This window comes from Emys orbicularis, chromosome 13 (genome assembly GCF_028017835.1).
Source record: "Emys orbicularis isolate rEmyOrb1 chromosome 13, rEmyOrb1.hap1, whole genome shotgun sequence".
NCBI classification, from domain to species: Eukaryota; Metazoa; Chordata; order Testudines; family Emydidae; genus Emys; species Emys orbicularis.
In genome coordinates this window covers 27,481,108-27,502,069 of record NC_088695.1, presented here as the reverse complement: position 1 = coordinate 27,502,069, position 20,962 = coordinate 27,481,108, and the positions used below count along the sequence as shown (strand labels likewise).

The following is a 20,962-nucleotide window of genomic DNA, read 5'->3' as shown; positions in this document are numbered from 1 at the left end:
ATGTACGGGATGTGTACAAAGAATTATAAATGTTCTTAAAATGTGTTTGGCAGGCAGCGTATAAAGCCCAGCCTGACCTAGACAAAGGAATGTCTGTTTACCTATCTGAGCAGCTTGATCCCAGAGGACATATAAGGTAAACAAAGCCATCAAGCTAGAAAATGGGGGAGATGAATGCTTAACAGCCTCAACAGGGGATGGAGTCTGCACCCCCAGGAAGCCTTCCTGGTTCTTGAAACAGAAAGAATGAACTTTGGAGTAATATTAAGGGGGGCAAAAAGACATTTGAGTCATCCATCACCTATGGTACAAAGGGGAGCAGCCCCCTTTGAGTTCATGAAAAGTGGATCCTCTTGGCCTGGGAGGCAAAAGTAGCTGTAAACTGACTATAAGTGAGAAACCTGCTTAGACAGAGACTGTAACTTGCTGAAATTGTTTTAGTCGCTAGAAAGGGTGTTTTGTTTTGTTTCACTTGTAACCATATCTCTCTCTTTCACCCATACCTATTATCCCTTACATTTCTCTTCTTTCCTAATAGACCGATTCTTGTTTTATTATAAAATGTATAAACTGGAGAGTGAGTTCTCAGCTAACCTAATAGGCTGGTGCGTGTACTATGTACTTAATAACTAAGCAAAGCTCTTCCTTGCTGAGGCCGAGAGGGGTAAGACAGTGGCTCACAGTTCTGGGTACCCCAAGAGAAGCATCCCCATTATACCTGGATATGTTCATTTCCTGACCTGCATGAAGTGCAGGGACATGGATACAATTTTTTAAAATACTCCAAACAAGCGAAAACCCCCAACCGCAGTGCGGAGGCAGCTCGGCTCCATTCACCTCCCAGGTGAATGTCTGAGTCAGCTCTTCTGCTAACCAAACTCGCCATCTGGCCATAGTGATAGATTGTGGCTATGAGCAACTGCCTGGCTGGCGAGGCTGGGAGCCCTGGGGGAATATACAGTGATGGCTTCCGTTAGAGTAGAACCATATCTGGTCCTGGGGGTTGCCCAGCACACAGGACTGCATTCCTTCTGCCGACGGAGTTGTTCTCTGCTCAGAGTTTGAGCAACCCCTCCCTGACTGTAGTGGGCTTTCTAGTCCCTTTATCAGCACAGGACTACTCGGGGCCACATACATCAAGAGCACAAGAACCAAGCTATGCAGTGGCCTGTGGGGAAAGGGACCTGCTCCTTGAGGCACCCCAGGAACAAGACGCACAATCCAGTCCCTAGTGTGCATGTGTGTTGTGACACCTGTCACACCAGAATGCCACCCCTCCCTGTTCCACGGCTCTCCCATTCCTCTGCAATCACCGCCTCTGATGCTGCGCCCAATCTGGCCTCACAGAAAGAACTGATCATATGGCAGATGGAGCTATGCAAGAAAAAAAACTGACAGCTGTTTTGTTGGGAAATCAGGCCTGAAGGTCTGTGAATATGGAACTAACCAACCCTGGGGAATTCCACTGTCATTCAGCAAGAGTCAGTGCGGAATTAGAACTAACCCTCTAATTGTCAAAGTCTATCAACTAGTTCTTAATTAAAGGGAAATGTCTTTGGAAGCACATCTTCAGATAGGCATGGAAACGCAGCCAAATATATATGCAGTCAGCATCACTGCTGCTTGGCCAAGGAAATTCCCAGGGGAGCTGGTCTCCAAATGAACTGTAACTTGCTATTCCTTAATTTGTTATCATAAAACTGAAAAACACATTGTACTGTTTGGGACAGCACTTTACATGCAAATCATGGAGGAAATTAGATGCTGCTTGGTTTTGACACCTCAGGTGTGGAAACTGAGGTACAGAGAAACTAAGTGATTGGGCCAAGGTAACAAACGGCCAGTCACAGACCTAGGAAACAAAACCAAGACACCTGACTCCCAGGCCTGCGTGCCAACCCCGAACCACGAGTTACATGCCGATCAGAAGAGTCACTGCCCTGTAATTTGGAAGCACTGCAAGAAGGATTCACATTTTCCAGTATAGATCTATATTTGCAGATTTGAAAAATCCATACAAATAAATGTACAGTGAAAGTCTCCAACTCATGGACCTAGATGCCATGGAACTTAGATGCCAAGAAAGGAAGGTGCCATAGAAATACCATTGGGACAGATAGGGCCTGATGCAAAGGCCAACTGAAATCAACGAAAAGACTCCCACTGATTTCTGTGGGCTGTGGATCAGGCAATGAAGAGATGTGGTCTTGAGAAAGCAGAAGCTGGGAGTGCTGGAGGAGCACTGTTATGATTATTGGACTTTAAAATTCACCCCAATTGTAAGCTTAAATGTAAAAAATATGTGCAAGTTCATAAGATGTCCCAATAATCTAAAACTTGTTGCTTGTTTGGAAATCAACCATGGAAAATATGGTCAGGCTGTTTTTAATAAATGGATATTATGAACAAGTGCAAGAGGCAGACAGAGAAGCTGGATTAGTGCAAACAAAAAGGGCCTGCTAATATCGTTCAAGAACTGTTGAAATCATGCTTGGTAAAAGCAGAAGACGTGGAACCAGAAGTTAATGGACCAAAATTGGCACGATGGACAACATACTGAGGGGCTGAGTTATGCCGTCCACTTTTTCCTTTTCTGGTTTTCTTAAAAAGAGACTTTGAAAAAAACCACTTTTTCATCTCCCATCTCCCGCCCCAGCTGGCATCTCCGCTCATCTTGTCTCATTTTCTCTGACCCCAGGACAGAAGGAACAGACCAGACTGAAAGGCTTTCTTCCTCCGACAGGGAGGTCATTAAGCCTTGCTCTTGTTCAAAGAACTTTGTTTTTCGTTCATAAGTTCTGAAAATCATCACATCATCATGACATCCTGTCCTCAGCCCATCAGCAGGGATACCTAATTGCCAGCACTGCAGAGTCATGTAAGATCCAGTTCTGTTCCCTTGCTTTTGGGCTGCTTTTCATGCTCTTCCCTTCTTCCTGTTCTGTCTCTCATTCTCTCGGCTTTCCATCCAATCCTGAAATCAGCTGCATTGCATCAGCACAGTAAGATGAGATGACCATAATCTTGCCCTGTCTAAGGAGAAAAAAAACCCAATGGGATGACATCCCTGGGCTGAAGGGGAACCAGGGTCCAAGCAAGATCTGCCAGCCAAAGCATCCATTCGTAACTGACCTGCCATCCAGTGTTCCAAAGACACCAACAAAAGCTGTATTTCCCCCACATTTTCTATCCTACCTCTCCTTCACCTTTTGTGTGAGTGTCTCTGTTAGAAACAGGAGAAATAAATACCTTTCACCCATCAGGACTGAATCTAAAATTAACCCACTTTCCTTTTCATCAAATGAAGGTTGTTCTGAAAATAAAAGACACTGATATTTTGCCTCCAAAAGGAGAAACACCTGACAGGTTTTGATTGTGCAAAACAAACAATCATTCAATATCAGTTTTAATATAAATGCTTGTTTTAATTTCTTGTTCTTTCTTGTGTTTGATCCATAAATTTTCAACTTCACAATGAATGCTTTTGGGTGTTTGCCAAAGAACTGAGAAAAACCAAAGCCTCTGTAGAAAGCCCCACCCCTCACACCTAAGTATCACTGTTCTAATGTTGGACAGTGAAAGAGTTTAGAAACACCTTTAACTCGTTTGGCCCTTGAGATTAGTACAATAGTAACAGTGTCACGGTTACAAGGCTAGCTGCATCTCTGTCCTCTCACTGGTCTCTGAGTGCACCCCCACAGGTATCAGGCATTGGGACTTTACCTCTCCTGGGCTGGAATCATGCGATTCTCCCAGTCTCAGACCAGGCCCTGTGCTATGAGACCCTGTGGATCAGCCATTCTTAGTCAGCAAACCCAGCTGGGTTTTGCATCTGTGGTTCTTCTCCTAGGGAGTCTGTGACCAGTGGTGAATCTGGTGACCGGTCAGCCTGCTTACACCACCGTATTGTTTACTCTTAACAGTAGGAACAAAGCATAACATAAGAGAAGACAGGTTTTAAAACAGCAAAAGATCTACGTGCATGTCTGTCTTACCTAATGGCTTCCCATCCTCCAGCCAGAAGCCTAGCAAGGCCTGACTTCTTCAGACACCCCATCTGTGTGGGTCAGTCTGGTGCCCTGAACAGCTCCCCCCACCCTATAGCGTGAGTCTCTTCTTATCCAGCCCGAAGTCCTTCCACTGGCAATTGCCTGGGCTGAGATCCTGCTGCCCAAAGCCAGCTTGGTGAGTTCCATGGGAGCTCGAGCCAGCCTTCTCCAGGCCAATTGCTTCCCCATCATCTTGCATCACCCCCCTCAGTGTTTGCTGGGGGGGATGGCTCATCTTTGTTTTGCCTTCCTGTTTGCTTCCCACGAGTCCTATTGATTTAACCCAATACAGTCATCCAGGTACCATCCCATACAACAATCCGACAGTCATATAGCACATAGAGCATTCATAAATTATTACAGAGCAGCCCCACTTCCAGCCCGCACAGCACTTACAGTGCAGAGCTACAGGAACACTGGCTTTCCCCTGCGTCCTCCAGCCCCCTTCTCCACTGAGTCATTTGGCTCCTGCTGGGTGCTGGGATCCCCACTTCTTGAGTCCAGCATGAGGCTTAAGATCTGAGCTACTGCTGTTCTTCAAGAAGCAGCGGAAACTTTTTATTTCTAGTCTTCCTCTGCCAATGCTTGGTTATCGATTCTTCTTTGGTCTTCGTTAGCGGTTATTGCTTTGTTTAGTTTGTTTTATAGCTATTAAATGAAGAGCCTGAGAACTGATAACTGTGTGTAGCTAGGCAACTGAAAAGAGATGTTACCTTTCTGGCTTCTGTGAATGCACCTTGCACAGTAGAAGAGTCTACCTGCTGCAGGGACAGCTGTGAGGCAGCTGGCATTTGTGGTTCAGGTCAGGTGCAGAATGTCACACAGGGAGTTGCTGTGATGTCTCCATCTTTCAGTTGTATAACAACTTTATGTTTGTTCTTTCTTTGTTGTTTTCCTTAATTTGAAATAAGAGTCATGGTGACAGGAATATATGGGGTTCGCTTATGTGTGGGAGACATAACACAAGCACAGCTCTATAGAGGGCCCAGAAAAGGTGCTTTAGGAGAGGATACTCTCAGGGGGCCTTCCCCCATGGTGGCTGTGCATTTCCCAACACACAGAGAGAAACTCATTTGGCTGAAGGCCATTCTTCTGCAGCATAGGCACTGACTCCGTGGGTGCTCCAGGGCTGAAGCACCCAGGGGAAAAAAATGGTGGGTGCTGAGCACCCACCAGCAGCCCCCCTATCAGCTCCCCCCTTCCTCCCAGTGTTCGCTGCCTGCCGGCAGCCCCACTGATCAGCACCTCCCCCTCCCTTCCTTACGCCTCCCACCCACCGCGATCAGCTGATTTGTGGCATGCAGGAGACTTTGGGAGGGAGGTGGAGGAGCGAGGGTGCGGTGTGCTGGGGGGAGGAAGCGGAAAAGGGCGGGAAGAGACGGGCAGAGGTGGGGTGGAGGGCGGGCATTGGGAGAAGGGGTGAAGTGGGAGCAGGGCCTGGGGCAGAGCCAGGGGTCGAGCACCCCCTGGCACATTGGAAAGTTGGTGCCTATGTTCTGCAGTTTCAATTCTAGAGGTCACAGCAAACATAACCTTGAAGGCTAAGACACCTCCACAGTGGATAGATGCTGAGCCTGAGCCCTTTCTGCAGGAAAGTCTAAAGAGGTGAATCAAATACAAGCCAGCCTTATAAGGATAGACTCAGGGAGCTCAATCTGTTTAGCTAAACAAAAAGAAGATTAAGGGGTGACTTGATCACAGTCCATAAGGACCTACATGGGGCACAAAAATGTGATAATAGAGGGCTCTTCTCAGTCTAGCAGACGGAGGTATAACAAGAGCCAATGTCTGGAAGTTGAAGCTAGACAAATTTAGACTGGAAATAAAGAGTACATGTTTAACGGTGACCATACCTAACCACTGGAACAACTCACCAGGGCGTGTGACGAATTCTCCATCATGGGACATTTTAAAAACAAGATGGGATGTTTTTCTAAAAGAGCTGCTCTAGTTGAAACTGGAATTAATTCAGGGAAGTTCTCTGGCCTGTGTGATACAGAAGGTCAGACTAGATCAGGGGTCGGCAACCTTTCGGAAGTGGTGTGCCGAGTCTTCATTTATTCACTCTAATTTAAGGTTTTGCGTGCCAGTCATACATTTTAACTTTTTTAGAAGGTCTCTTTCCATAAGTCTATAATACATAACTAAACTATTGTTGTATGTAAAGTAAATAAGGTTTTAAAAATGTTTAAGAAGCTTCATTTAAAATTAAATTAAAATGCAGAGTCCCCCGGACCAGTGGCCAGGATCCGGGCAGTGTGAGTGCCACTGAAAATCAGCTCGCGTGCCGCATTCGGCACACGTGCCATAGGTTGCCTACCCCTGGACTAGATGGTCACAATGGTCCCTTCTGGCTGCCTAATCTATGCATCTGTGTGTGAGAAAAATCATTGAAACTATAAGTAATCAATTCGATCATTTGGCCCTCGGGCTGGACAGCACGCAATATCCCAGTGCTGTTTCAGTGAAAAAGTGTTCCAGCGTCACTGCACTGACATAATTAGGTTGACATAAGTTGCCTTACGTTGACCTGTGTAGTGTAGACCAGCCCTAAGTGGTTTTGTTTGTGTCTCTGCAGGATGGATGACATTCAGCTTTGCAAAGAAATCAGTTGGCTGAAAAAGGAGCTCCAGAAACTCATCGCAATCCCAGGTAAGGCCCAGATACTTTGGAAAGCTTCTGCGGCTTGATCCAGAAGCCCTTGAAATTGATGGGAGTGCTTTTGATCAGGCCCTTTATTCCTGGATGTGCTCCTACTAGGTAACAGGCAGGACTCCAAAAGTTCAGGCGATCAAATCAGATGAGTAACCAGACATTTGGATCCAACTCTGAACCTCTCAAGTCTGCAAAGTTGGCCTGGGGCTCTTTCACAAAAGCAGCCCTTCTTGCAATGTTGCTGGGACTTTCTTTTCCTGGCTAGGCTGGAATTATCCCCAGATCATCTCTTTCTGTGGCTCTTTGCCTCTTCCACTGCTTGTCCTGGTCCAAACAAGGAAATATCGAGAAACAAGAAAAGGAAAAGAAATAAGGAAATAAAAATTGTTACCCAAATCTTTTTGTAAGCCACTGGTGAGTGTGTGTTACAGGATCCTCTTCTGTGCCTGATCCACAGAGGACAGATGAGTCTGTTACAGGCTCAGCTACCCTCCCACATTGTGCAGGGTTTCTAGTTCACACCAACCACTCCAAATGGCACCCTAGGAGCGGAAGGAGGAGAATTCGTGGAATCCCTTGGTAGAGGGCCCCTTTGGAAGTTTTCTATTGGTGGTGGGAGGGGAGGGAGGCCTTTAAAAGCAGGGCCAAGCATCTAGAGTCATCAGATGTTGGTGTTGCTGGGGAAAACTTTCCTCTTCTTTGTGTGTTACCACAAAACACAGCAGAAATTTAACACCAGCCTTTTGACAGCGAGGGGATGGGGCAGATGGCAGGCTGGCCTTGAGTTCATAGGAAATGCTGCAAGCCCTGGTGGAGGAAGCCTGCCAGAAATCACAGGGGGCTAGAGACAGTGAGCAGCTTGGCACATGTGAGGAGCTTCACACACCCTTCTGTCTTGGGGAGGGCTGTGCATTTCAACACCTAAAACCTCTGGTCCAGCCCAAGTTCAGAGAGGCGGAGATAACAGAACCACCAGAGCCCCACCTTGTGGCAGGTATGTCCTGGGAATCTAGCTAGTCTCTTTGTAAATAAGGGTTACAGCTAACAGATTCATATTCATAGCTTGACAATTTCAGAAAAGCATCTCACTGGGTAACTGGAGTAAGTGCATCCGCTGAAAGGAGAGGGCCTTATATTCATTTACACTAAGGCCTGTTTACACTGGCAGAGTGCAGTACTGGGCCCTAACTTGCGTGAGGATCCAGTCCAGACAGTGTGGCGAGATCCCCAATACGGACGTACCCAACATTCAGGTGCCCTTTGGAGAAGAGAAAAACCAGCCAAACAGAAAATCAAATCTTCCTCGGAAAGGAAATTCTGCCCTTTGCTCCCTATATCATGCAGCACCTTAAAACGGTGTCGTCTCCCTGTCCCCATCACTCTGCCAAGTCGCGCGCCACCTCTTCCTTCGCCCCTTCTCTCACTCTGGTCTTCAAGCTTTCTGCCCTGCCGTCTGGAATTCCTTATCCAACCCCCGGATGCCCAGATTTCCCCCTTTCAAATCCTTCCTCAAAACTTTGACCTCTGGCAGATGCGCCATCCTTCCACAGAGGGAAAGAGAGCACTGGGGGAGAAACAAAGCAAGACAAAGCCACACCCCACTCTCTACAGGGCGTCTCCAAAGCCCATTGAAGTAAATGGGAATTAGGTCCAAAGGCAGGACCTTCCCCTGCGTCTCCCAGTATGTTGTGTGTGTTGTCCATCTCTGTAGACTGAATCCAATATGGACAGCAGCCAGATCTTCTAGGCTACAAACAGCAGCAGTGCACTGTGAGTGCTTAAATCATAATGAGTAAGAATAACTTCATCGCAGAGCTGGTCACGTCACTGTCATTAAGGAAATGGCTCCCGCCAGGAGTTCCTAATTCAGGTCCCAATTAAGGAAACCACTTCATCATATGCTTTCCTGGATGGAATGGGCCTAATACATGCTGAAGTGTTTCCCTGTATTGGGGCCGCAACCAGTAGGGTCTGGGCTTAAGTTTGTTCCAGCCACAAGTCTCACTCTGCAGATCTGACAGGTCCCAGGAGCTGCAGTGGAGCATTAGAGAGCGCGGTGCTGTGATGTTTGGATCCCTGAAGCAGGAAGGGTCTGAACATTCGTCTCCTAGAACAGCATCTCAGCTCATTTACAAGACTCTGTTTGTTCTCTACCTGGAGGGCAGCTCGAGATCAAGGATGACTTGAAGCCGGAGTCTTTCTAGTTCCCTATCGCTGCTGCTCCAGGTGTGGCTATAAACCAGGAACATGCAGATTGATTTGGGTTAGAAGTGGGCTCAATCCACAAAATGTAGGTCCCGATTCAGATTTTGAACCTGATCCTGTAACTGAGGGATGTTCAGACTGGGGCTGGGGGATATTTGCAAAATTTGGATCCAGCGAGTCAACTCAGGACGTGCTGCAAATCTCATGAGAAACACTGAACTTGTGAGACTCCCAGTAGAGTGTCAAAAGACAGATCCAGCAGAGGTTAGGTTCAGATAAGAACCCCAAACATATGGGTGCTTGCCCAGGGCTTAGCCAAACCTCTCTAGGCTAGAAAGCTCACATGGCCAGGATATCTTTGACATACAAAGGCATATCAAGGTCGAGATGGAATCTGAAGCCATCAAAGTTCAAACTACAAACAAGAAGCATATTTTTAAAAGTGAATATGCCTCACTAGAGCTTTTAACTCAAGTTAATTGACTGTCAATTAACTCAGATTAGCTAACATGTTTGGACGTCTATCTACGGTACTTATATGGCCCCCATTACTGGAGTATCTGAGCATCTTACAAACTCGAATCATTTATACGCACAGTGCCCCTGTGAAGTAGGGCAGTGCTATTAACTCCATTGTACAGCTGGGGAACTAAGGCACATAGACTAAGTGACTTGCCCAAGGTCACACAAAAAGTCTGTGGCGGAGCAGAGAGTTGACTGGAGACCTCCCAACACCCAGGCTAGTGCCCTACACACTGGACAACCCTTTCTCTATAGAGACATGCTAATTTGGAAACCCCACATATGTTTCCTCCAGGACACACACGTTTGTGGTTTACCCTTTGAACTGAAGTAGGATGTAAGAGAGGCCTGTGCTGATGGGTAAATTTCACCCGAGAAGTAGGACAAACTTCTGTGCTCTACAGAGGCTGCTAATACTGTAGAATAATGATGACAATTCCTCCCATTCAGCCCCTAGCAGCGGCGTCTCAGGTCGATATATAGAAGGCTTTAAACTGCAAGTGAATACCCAGTTTAGGCGCCGCTGGGATCCAGCCTACAGGTTTGCTGCAATCGCAGATTGCACTTCGTATTTACTTAGCTGGAGGAGGACTGCCAATGGAAAGCCATGTGGTGCTGGATTGTGTTTGGAAGTGGTTGCCTGAACTCTGGGGTGGTCTTAAAAAACACAGCTGCATACAGCCAATCTCAGTCTTTCAGTAATTTATCTTTAATGTTGCATAAATCATCTCCACATTTCTGTGTATTTACCAGTATTTTATATACATGGGACTTGAAGGTTGCCCAGATTTTGTGCACAGTGGAAAGGGACGCAGGCGGTTATCCACGGTGCTGAAGGTCAGGCCACCCTTTGGGATTTCAGTGAGGATTTTAGCTAAGACTTTCAAAACTGCCTGGGAGATGGACATACCCAATCCCTGTTCATTCTAATGGGAGATGTCCCTTTAGCACCATTGAAAATCAGGGATCACTGAGAGCGATTCGATGTCCTGCGTTATGCAGGGGACCAGACTAATTATAATGGATCATTCTGGCCTTAATATCTTTGAATCTATGGATTTTCACTTAAAGTCAATGGGACTTGTGCAGCATGGGAGGCAGCTCAGGCTGTACAAACGCTGCTGCAGCTTCACTGCTATTGTTAGTCAAGCTTAGGGTGACCAGACAGCAAGTGTGAAAAATCAGGACGGGGGTGGGGGGTAATAGGCGCCTATATAAGAAAAAGCCCCAAATATCGGGACTGTCCCTATAAAATTGGGACATCTGGTCACCCTAGTCAAGCTAGCTAGATCAAAGCCAACTTGGGTGTCCACATCATGTGTTGCAGTCACACCTCTGATTGCAGGGCAGACATATCCTAAGAAGCCAACCCTGTCTGCAGCACAGATAGAATCGCAGGTTTCTATATTTCGGTTCATTAGAACAAACAGTGGTTTGTGTTTTCCGTGCTGCAGAGAAAGAGAAGTCCAACGAGGAGAAGCAGAGGGAGGAGGAGCTGGTGCAGCAGATACACAAGCTGGTGGAAACCCGGGATTTCCTGGTGGACGACGTGGAATTTGAAAGACTGAGGTAGCTGGATGAGCCGACTCGAGTGTGTCTGAAACTTGCAGGGATTGGCAGAGCTCCAGCATGTCAGACTCCCGGCTTCTGCACTGGGGGCAGGAAATGCACAGAACAGCTCAGAAGCTAGGGAGCTGTGCAGGGTCGGATTAAGGCAGCCCAGGACACTAGACACATCATAACACTGCCCCCCAGGGGACTACTTGCACAGCCCCACCTCTGCACACTGTGGCTCCACCCCCCACATGGAGTGGCTGTCAAAGGGACACCTCCCAGAGAGGTAAGGATAGTGGCATACCCTTATCTTTCCCCAGAGCAGCAGGGGGGCAGTAAACCGGCTCCCCAGGACTCACTCCAGCAGCCAGGTGTATCTGTTTGGGTGGGCCAGCCCCACCGCACTCTTCTCCTCTTGCCATGCACTGAGCCTTCTATTGGCAAGGTGTTGGCAGGGGATCCCCAGAGCGGTGGGTCCTGGAGTCAGTACCCCATTGAGCTGGTATGGGGCAGTTCATGCCTCTCAGAGCTATTGTTTCAAGATGTCTGCAGACTCAGGCAGACAATGCAGCATCGATTACACTCGGGTCACATTTTTGAGCTTTTCTTCAGACTCTTTATTAAAATGAAAGCTGAGATTCCGATGTAATCACATGACTAGGAACTGGGACCACAGGTATACGGTCTGCAGTGCTTATGCCATAAGCCAGACCTGGAGGTGTAGAATGGGGCAGAAGCAGGGGGAAAGGCAACATGCACTGGTGGTGATAGAAGGAACATAAGAACGGCCATACTGGGTGAGACCAAAGGTCCATCTAGGCCAGTATCCTGTCTTCCAACAGTGGCCAATGCCAGGTGCTTCAGAGGGAATGAACAGAACAGGTAATCATCAAGTGAGCCATCCCCTGTCACCCATTCCCAACTTCTGACAAACAGGCTGAGAAGTATGTGGCTTTAAGCAAAGGGGCAGCTGCTAGCTATGGAAGTTGAGCAGGGGGTTGGACTAGATGACCACCTGAGGTCTCTTCCAACCCTAATCTATGATTCTATGGTTTGATGACATGCCGAGTCTGTGCAAGAAGACGTCCTGAAGTGCAAGTCAGGTCTGTCTGCACTAGGGGTCATGCTGCAGCAGGCAGGAAGCAAGGTCAGTCAGGCCCAGTCAGCCGCTGCAGAATGAAACCATTCAGGCCTATTCAAAGCTGAGGCAGCATGTGCCTCTGGCTTTCCCCTCTCCGGCGAGCACAGCACCCCTGCAAGCCTTCGGTTAGGACTCAAGCAGAATGTAATACATTCTTTGGAACACATCTCTGCTTGCAGACACCAGTCACTTTAGCTCTGCCGTCGCATGGGTGTTGTGCTGGGGGCCTGGGGCGTTCCTGTTCAACATGCCATCTAGACAGCACATTGCAGCCCCTTGCTTGCATTCTGCTGAGCCGTGCTCTGCCACCTGTTGGGCAAACTGAGATTTCTCCTTAATTCTGCCACCTGCTATGCATGCCTCCTCAGGCTGGTGCCTCCACCCCTGCTGGATCCGTTCTCCAGGGCTTGGGGGGCTGTGGTCGCTCGTTGGCACTGCTGGCCCCAGTTAACCTGGCTGGCCGTGAGAAGTGAAGGGAGGGCCGGACAGTTGCTCAGGTGTGTGTGCGAAGCGGCGAGGTGCTGCAGGTAACTCCTGGGGACAGGCAGCGCTGGAGGTGACTCCTGCAGGAGTTATGCTGCGGGTGGTGGGACTGCCTCCTTCGCTCTGGGGTGCAGTGTCTACAGAGTAATAGTCAGGGACAGGGGAACCAGTTAGGAGATGACCCCACACCCTACCCTGCCCCACCAAGCAAACATTTTGAAAGATCCTGAAATGTTCAGCTGACACCCCCCTCATCTCCCTCCATGGGGATTTAGATCACAAAATGGCCACTATGCCTTCTGCTTTCCCCGCTCCATGCTTCTGCGAGGCAGTGTAGCTATGTCTGTCTGTCTACCGCATGAATAGTACTGGGCACTGTATCTCAGCATCAGATTCATTTTCCAAGCTAACCATCACAATGTAATTTGACATGGCCTTGGGTGGTGCCGTCACAGGGGCTGGGGCTTTTGCTTGGAGAAATATTTGTTGGGAGGAGGGGAGTTATTTTGTTTTGCTGGTTCCCCTTCCCTCATTGTCATTCTTCAGCTTCAGTTACTGCAGGCAGGCTTCTGTGAAAAGGGGAGGTTTGCAATGAGCACTTAACTAAAACCCAGGCTGATCTCTTCCAGTAGGAGCCAGATTGCTGGGCTGATTTTCCCACAGTCTTTGTGGAGCTGGCCAGTTCCCTATAAACCTTTTACTGGCTGTATTTTAGGGGCAGCCCATCTTCCCTTCCCCCAAAACACCCTTCTAGCCTCCCTGTCAGTTAGCAGTTAAAGAGCTCTAAAGCTGCCATGTCCCAGAGTGTACAGGGCCAGTGGAAATCCACATTCTCGTGCAATAGGTCTGGTAAACCAGGATGCCTGGTACTGTGCTGACATCATTTCTGGCAGGACTGTGGAGTGCTCTCAGTCAAGAGCTCACCAGCTCCAGCTCTGCCTAGCTTGTGAAATCTGACCAGATCACAGCAGGTAGCATGGGCCTGTGACCTGGTCAGATTTCACTGGTGACCTGCAGCAAGAGGTGAGCTGATGGGTAGACTCTGAGAGGAAGGTGTTTCCTTTTACTGCAGGTGGTATGCACGAGGGTTGGTTTATTATTTGTATAATGGTAGAGCGGAGGTGCCCTAACCAAACTCAGGGCCCCATGGTGCTAGGACTTATACAAACATGGTGAGAGACAGGCCCCGCCCCAAAGAGCCGACAATCTAACTAGACAAAACAAAGAGTGGGAAGGGAAATAGAAGCAAGGAGAGGTGAAGTGACTTCTTTACATTCATACAGCAGGTCAGCCAGGAACAGAGCCCAGGTCTCCTGAGTCCCAACCCAGTGCTCTAGCCACCGGGACTATACACAGATATGAACACTGGGCTCAGCTTTGAAGAGCGCCCTGCCAAGTGGAAAACATTTAAGAGGTCCAGGGCTGGGGTGTTGTTGGATTATTGTGGGAGTGGGCAGATGGCTGAGAAGTGGGGTGAGGGAGAATGACACCCCAAGAGTCCAGAGGTGTCACGCTGCAGGCTGTTTAGTCCAGAGGGGTCACGCTGCAGGCTGGTTTTCAGAGGGGGAATGTCTGAGACTTCAGCTAGGAAACATTAGAGGTTGGGGAATGTGGAGGTGTCTAAGCACTAGGCAGAAATGAAGGATGGGAAGAGCCCAACCCGGGGAAGCACAAGACACCCCCTCCACACAAGGACCTTGCTTTTGAGGTTTAGCAGACAAAGGATTTGATGCATATTCAGGTCTGAATGTGAATTGGGCCTGGCAGGTCATCACTTCTGCCCATGTACTCACACCCATGTAGGTGCAGAGCAGAGTTCTGAGCTTTAGCATCCAATTCCCTCCTCTGTGCGCTGTTAGGAGTATTGCCGATCTATCACAGCTAAGTGGAGATCCAGTCACTAACCCCCACCCCTACATGGACAGGCAAGTCCTAAAGCTGTCTGATCAGGAGGTCCAGCTGACATCCAGTTCTGCTGGGCCAGGCCCCACCCTGAAACGCCAGACAGGCAGAGAACCCTGCACTATTGAACACACTGTGTGTGAGAAAGGAAACCAACTGAAGATGTGAAAGTAACGGGCTAATTCTAATGTGTTGACACCAGTATCTCACATGAGAAGGGGGGTCACCTGGAGAGAACAGAGGCTAGATGACTTATCACTTAGGTTCATGCTGGGTCAACAGAAGAGGGTTTATGATACATTGGGGAAACAATAGCTCTTAGCACCTGGAGGGCAGTCTCCATCTTCAAAGTGTAATCCACTGGTCGTGTGAGTCACAGGTGCCCCTCTGAGCTGATCCACACAGGCTTTAGCTCAAGCTGTGTAGCAGCTCCTGCTTTTCGCTCTGGAGCAGTAGCGTAGCTAGCGGGGTGCAGGGGAAGCAGCCGCTTCCCCTCAGCACATTTTCCAAAAGCGGCGCCTGCCGGGCCGGCGCTGGGGGCAGCACGGCCGGAGGAGAGAGGGGGACGGCTCCTCGGCCATCGCGCCCCACGCTCAGCGCGGCCCCAACATCGCCGCAGCCACCTCCTGCGGCGGCTCAGGGCTCGGCGGCCAAGCGCTCCCCGCCCTTTGCTAATGCGGCAGCAGCAGCATCTCCCGGCAGCGGCTCGCGGCCCAGTGAAATATTATGCGGCCCCCGCATCCCATCGCGGCGGGCGGGGTGAGGCGAAAGGGCCCCTGTGCCTTTAAGGCTGCCTGGCTGGCGAGCCCCGCGTGGAGCGCACCCAGCGCCGGGAGTGGGGCGAGCTTGTGGATCCGGGCTGGCGTTTACCCTGGACAGTGACGGGAGGGTCAGGGCCCAGCCCGGCCTGGCCCAGCAGCGCCATGGAGTGAGGCTCGGCCAGCGACTCACGAGCCGGAGCCGGAGCTGGGATTGGCCGGGGACAGGGCTCGGTCCCCCCCTGCCCCTCCCCAGCAGGGACACACACACACACACACAGAGCTGGGCTCACACACCCACGCGGGATCCTCCACAGCCATGCTCCTGGTTTTCTCATGTGCACAATGCTCCTGCCTGGCCCGGCGGCGCAGGACGGAAGGTGAGCGGCGGGGGTCCGGTGCCTTGCACTGGGGGGTCTGGGTGAGGGGCTCCCCAGGGCCGGGCCCGCAGGGCAGGGGCGCAGGCCGTGCTGTCTGGACGGGGGGCCCTGGTGCGGCGCAGGAGCCTGGAGCCCAGGGCGGGGGGGACGGGACCTCGCGGGTGGGACCGGGCGGCGCAGCCTGGCGGGGGACATCTGCAGAGCGGGCTGGGCAGGAGAGACTCTCCCGGGACCGCGAGGGGATGGGGGTATCCCCACCCCTGGGAAGCCCGCAGGCATGGCCGGCTCCAGCATTTCTGCCGCCCCAAGCAATTGGCGGCAATTGGGGGGGGGAAAAAAAAAGCCGCGATCGGCGGCGGCAGTTCAGCGGCAGGTCCTTCGCTCCTAGAGGGAGTGAGAGACCTGCCACCCCCGAATTGCCGCAGGTGCCGCCCCTCTCCCTTGGCCGCCCCAAGCACCTGCTTGTTAAGCTGGTGCCTGGAGCCGGCCCTGCCCGCAGGAGTCCTGAGCCGGGCCCCGGGGTTAATCTGGGGGGGAAACGGGAGGAGCCAAGGGGTGTGTGTGGCCAGAGGAGGAGGCAAGGGGGGGCGCCTTTTTTATGTTTGCTCCCCCTACACTTAGAAGCTGGCTACGCCACTGCTCTGGAGGTCCCTGGTTCGATCCCCAGTGCATTGGCCAAGAAGGCAGCTGTCACAAAAAAAAATGGGATTTTCAAAGGCGCCTAGGGGATTTAGATGCCAATCCCCACTGAATGTCACAGATAGTAGTTGAAATCCGCCCCCTGCTCTCATACACTCACGCCACAGAGAAGTAAAGAGACTTGCCTGTGATTGCAAAGGAAATCAGATGGTGAGATGGGATCAAAACTCAAGATCTCCTGGCTCCCAGTCCTGTGCTCCAACCAGACAATGCCTCTCTGTCTCAAAACCGGGGTGACTGGACATCCCGTTTTGGCTGGGACAGTCCCGTCCCGACTTCTTTGGCAAAAGTGGGCATTTGTCCTGTTGGCTCTTGTCAACTTGATCAGTTGGCAAGTGCAAATGGGACAAATGCCCACTTTTGTCAAAAAAGTGGGATGTGGAGGAAGCTGTGTGGGGGGGCGAGCGGTGATGCCAGCCCCACGTGGGGGGGGGGGGGGGAGTCAGGGCTCGGGCAGGAGGCAGGCAGGGCTTGGGCAAGCAGCGACCCCAGCTTCGTGCAGGGGGGCAGGCAGCGCTCGGGCTAGCGGCTTGAGCCAGCCCCGTGTGGGGAGGGGCAGGCGGGGGCTTGGGAAAGCGGCTCGGACCAGTCCCGCACAGGGGCAGGGGTGGGGGCAGGCTAGCCCCACGTGGTGTCCCGTTTTCCCTTTGGGAAATGTGGTCACCCTACTCAAAACGAGCATCTGTGGGTACGTCTACATGGCAAAAAACACACCCACGGCAGTGAATCTCAGAGCCCGGGTCAATTGACTTGGGCTTGCACTAAAAAACAGCAGTGTAGACGTTCCCGCGCAGGCTGGAGCCCAGGTTCTGAAACCCAGCTGGGGGAGGGGCTCAGAGCCAGGCTCCAGCCCGAGAGGGAACGGCGACACTGCTGCTTCCAGGCCAGTAGCACAAACCCCTCAAGCCCATGTCAGTTGACCCGGGGTCTGAGACTGGCTGCTGCGGGGTTATTTTGCTGTGTACCCTGAGTGGTTCACTGGCCCATTTACTAAGCAAGAACCAATTTCCACCTGTCATAGAGAAAAAGAAGAAGACAAGGAAATGGCTGAATTCCTGCAAACAAAGCTCTCCAAAAGCTGCCTCCAGAAAGCAAGTAGGTGCCTGATTTGTATTATTTATCGCACAGACATCTCTTTGGCACTTTCTCCTGTTTACAAAACTGGCTAGTCCCAAGAATTAATTGCTATAAACAGACCAGCGATTTTCACACTGGGACCATATGCCACCAGAAGAAAGAGGGGGAGGGGAGCGGCAACTCAGCAGAGGGGCTATTGCCTGTCTCTGATGCCTAAGTGTCATATCCCAGGAAGATGACAGGTTGATCTACATGTCATGGTTCTGCTTCTTGCCTGGCTTTTCCACAAAGATGCTTTGGGGGCTGGTTGGGGTGGCTGCCCCCTTTGTGGTTCAGGTATTTACCATGTCTGCTATTCTACCCAGCTACTTATGTGACCCCCATCACCTTGTTATCTAAACTTGGTCACCCTACTCAAAACACTTATCATAGCCCGTCCCCCATGTTCCATCCGTGGTCATTCAGAGCATATCTCCTCCTTCTGGGGCCCTTCCTTATCCACAAAGGAGGCAGATCATTGACCAAGTGAGATGTGTACATCCCTGGCAATAATAAAGACATGTTCCATCCACAACTGTTTGGGAGGCAAGTCCAGTCTGGGCCCATTCAGTCGCATCTGAGATCACATGGGACATGTCTCATGACTCCTAGGGACATATGTCTCAGCCCTGATCATTTGGGAGGTACATCCCAGCCCTGACCTCTTGGGACCCAGGTCCCATCCAGTGAGGGAAGCCCTAAGAGGTGACACTGACACTAGCCCTCCTTCTGCTCTTTTGTTGTTGGCCATTACAATAACAAGATCTTTTTAACAGCCCCTGTCAAAGAGAAGAAGATGATGTCCAGAGGGCAGCAAACCTCCACACCGTACGTGACCAAAACAGGCCTCACCCTGCTCAAGGAATGCTGCGGTTTCACCTGTTCCATTATGTAGACTCTCTCCCAGGCCTCCTCTGCACAGGACAAGATCATGGGTAACATAGACCTCCCTGCTCTCAGAGAAGCCAACCATGAGGCAAGCAAGATTTCCTCATGGTCCCGCCCTTTCCGTCATTCTCTGGGGAGCACCATAGGGCAGGAAATGGGTTTCCTGCCTATTGAAATATTTTGAGAGATCAACAAATATTCCTGTCCTGAATCGGGAACCAAAAAGCAAAATCTCTAGATTTTTTGCAAACCAAAAGTGTGGGGGGAAAGCCACTTTTGGATCGATCAAAACATTTCTGTTTTTTTAAAAAACTTTTTAAAACTATAATTAGCTTAAAATTTCAGAATGAAAAGATTTTTTTAACTTACATTAGCTTGCATTTCTAAACACCAACCAGAGTTTTACAGATTTGAAATGAAACGTTTCAACAATTTCCAAATTTCCCCCTCCGCCCCCCCAAAATTTTCAAATTAAAAAACTTCATCAAAACCGTCTCACAAAAAGTTGTGGTGTTGACGACTTGGCAGTTTCTGATGGAAAAAATCCCTGACCAGCTAAACAAGGGAAGGCCTGTGCTGGCCTGACCATTCCTCTTCAGTACACTCCCACCTCCCCCTGCTTAGATGCCACTCGACTTATTTGCGTGTAAAGAAAGCTTGGGTGCTGGAACAATTTGTATATTGGGGGCACTGAGACCCATTGAACCAAACTGTAAACCCTGGATATAATAGAAACCACTTCAAGCCAGGAGGTGCTAGATCCAGCACCTATGAAAGGAAGGATCTAAATTCATCTCGTGCGTGGTGTAACTGAGTTAGATGGCATTACAGCACAGATGTATCTGGCCCTCTGTCTTTTTCACCTACATGCTGAAAGCTTGAGAAATCAACCAGACTTTCTATCCAGTAAATCTTTCTGAACAGCCCAAAAAGCACTCTAGCCCTGTCCCTCCCATCTTGCTCTCATTAGCAGGTTACATATAAGCTACCAAAATCTACAGGAGTTACCTAGCATTGGCAACAACAGAGTGCACAACCGTAAGATGTTAGAGACCTTATTTTACAAACAATCAGAGTTTCTTAAGGACAGAATAAAGGCAATGCTCTGTAACACTGCTCTACCCCAGGGTATGTATATGCATAATTCCTACTGATGCTGTCAAGAGATTGATACGCCAAGGAGACTAGCCCTGTCCAAACACCGTACCTTCAAACTTTGATTATTTGTGTTTAGGAAGTGCCCAGAAGCTCTGATCAGGATCAGGGCCCTCGGGCTAGCCACCCGAGCTCAGACCCAGGGGGTCAGGTGGGCTTGGACTTGGGTAGCTAGCCTGAGCCACTCCCATGTCACATCGATCCCTAGACACCAGGCTGTCCCGTCATTCTCGCTCGCGTTCCCTGGCCCAATGACTAGTCACTGTCCTTATGAAGGACTACGAATTGCCACTGTGAATGATGAACAGTCACTGAGCCAGGGAAAGCGCATGAGGACAGCTCTAGAGCCGGGTGTGCGGGCGGTGGTTTGATTCCTGTGTCACATCCATTTGCTCTCTCTGCTCCTTTCCCAGCAGGCCTCCAGGCAGAGTCTGTGGCTCCTGACAGCTTCAACCTCCCTTCATTGCTCATGCTTCCCACAGCAGCACAAAGACGGAAGGACATTTCCAAGCGGGCCGGTGCAAGCTTGGACGTTGGCTTGTTTTCTTGATGCCACTTAAGTGGGAGTCGCCTTCATGACATTAAAAACAAATTCCATCTGATCTCAGCATGGACGGGGCTTTTACAGCAGCAGATCAGGTGCAACTGAAGTGGGTTTGTTTGTTTTTCTTAACTGAACTGGATCAAAAAAGGCCTTGGAAAGTTTACATTCAGTGACCATCGGGCCCCTCCCCACCCACCTGAAATGCTGTGATGCTGTGGCTGGGTGTCGAGCACGCCTCTAGCTTCATACCATTTCCCGGCTCTTTTGCTCTATGGGCTGCCTCCAAAGGACACGTTCTAGGAAAGCCTAGATTTTATAAATATCTGCACTCTGTTTTAGTGTCACAGGCTTTGTGGTTATGGGTAGGGCTGCAGATTTGTCACGGCATCTTTTATCAGAAATCACAAATCAGGCATGGTAAAGTTATAAAAGTCACTGGTTTGTGATTTTTGATAAAAATTGCCATGACAAATGAGGAGGAGGGGTCCCGGGTGGAGTTGGGGATGGAGTAGGGTGACCAGATAGTAACTGTGAAAAAACGGGACAGGGGGTAATAGGTGCCTATATAAGAAAAAGTCCCCAAAAATGGGACTTTCCCTATAAAAATGGGACATCTGGTCACCCTAGGATGGAGAGTGAGCCCACCCCACCTTTATCCCTCAGTCAGTGGTGGCTCCTGTCCCATGGGGCTGGGCCCTGCTCCCCACACTGGGCATTGAGACTTGGTGCACGTGGTCTCAGCGTTGTTCGGGTTTGACCCGGCCACGCCTCCATCATGATAATGGAGAGGCAGCCGGGCCAAACCTGAGCGGTGCTGCAACCCATGAGCCTGGTCACAAGCCTCCGAGCAGAGAGCCAGGCCCAGCCCCACGGGGCAGGAGCTGCTGCTGTGGGGTGAGTTTATTAAAGCC

The 20,962-nt window shown here is 50.2% G+C and overlaps 1 protein-coding gene across 1 annotated transcript in view; it reads left to right on the top strand.

Annotated features, from left to right (window-relative positions):
* LOC135888470 (bMERB domain-containing protein 1-like) overlaps positions 1-18,359 on the top strand; it is a 64,029-nt gene extending 45,670 nt beyond the window's left edge. The window contains exons 3-7 of the mRNA XM_065416278.1: positions 6,628-6,701; positions 10,886-11,000; positions 15,587-15,649; positions 17,370-17,443; positions 18,241-18,359. Of these exons, the coding sequence (XP_065272350.1) occupies positions 6,628-6,701; positions 10,886-11,000; positions 15,587-15,649; positions 17,370-17,443; positions 18,241-18,359 (445 nt within the window). The remainder of the gene's footprint in view (positions 1-6,627; positions 6,702-10,885; positions 11,001-15,586; positions 15,650-17,369; positions 17,444-18,240) is intronic.
* The last annotated feature ends 2,603 nt before the right edge of the window (positions 18,360-20,962 follow it).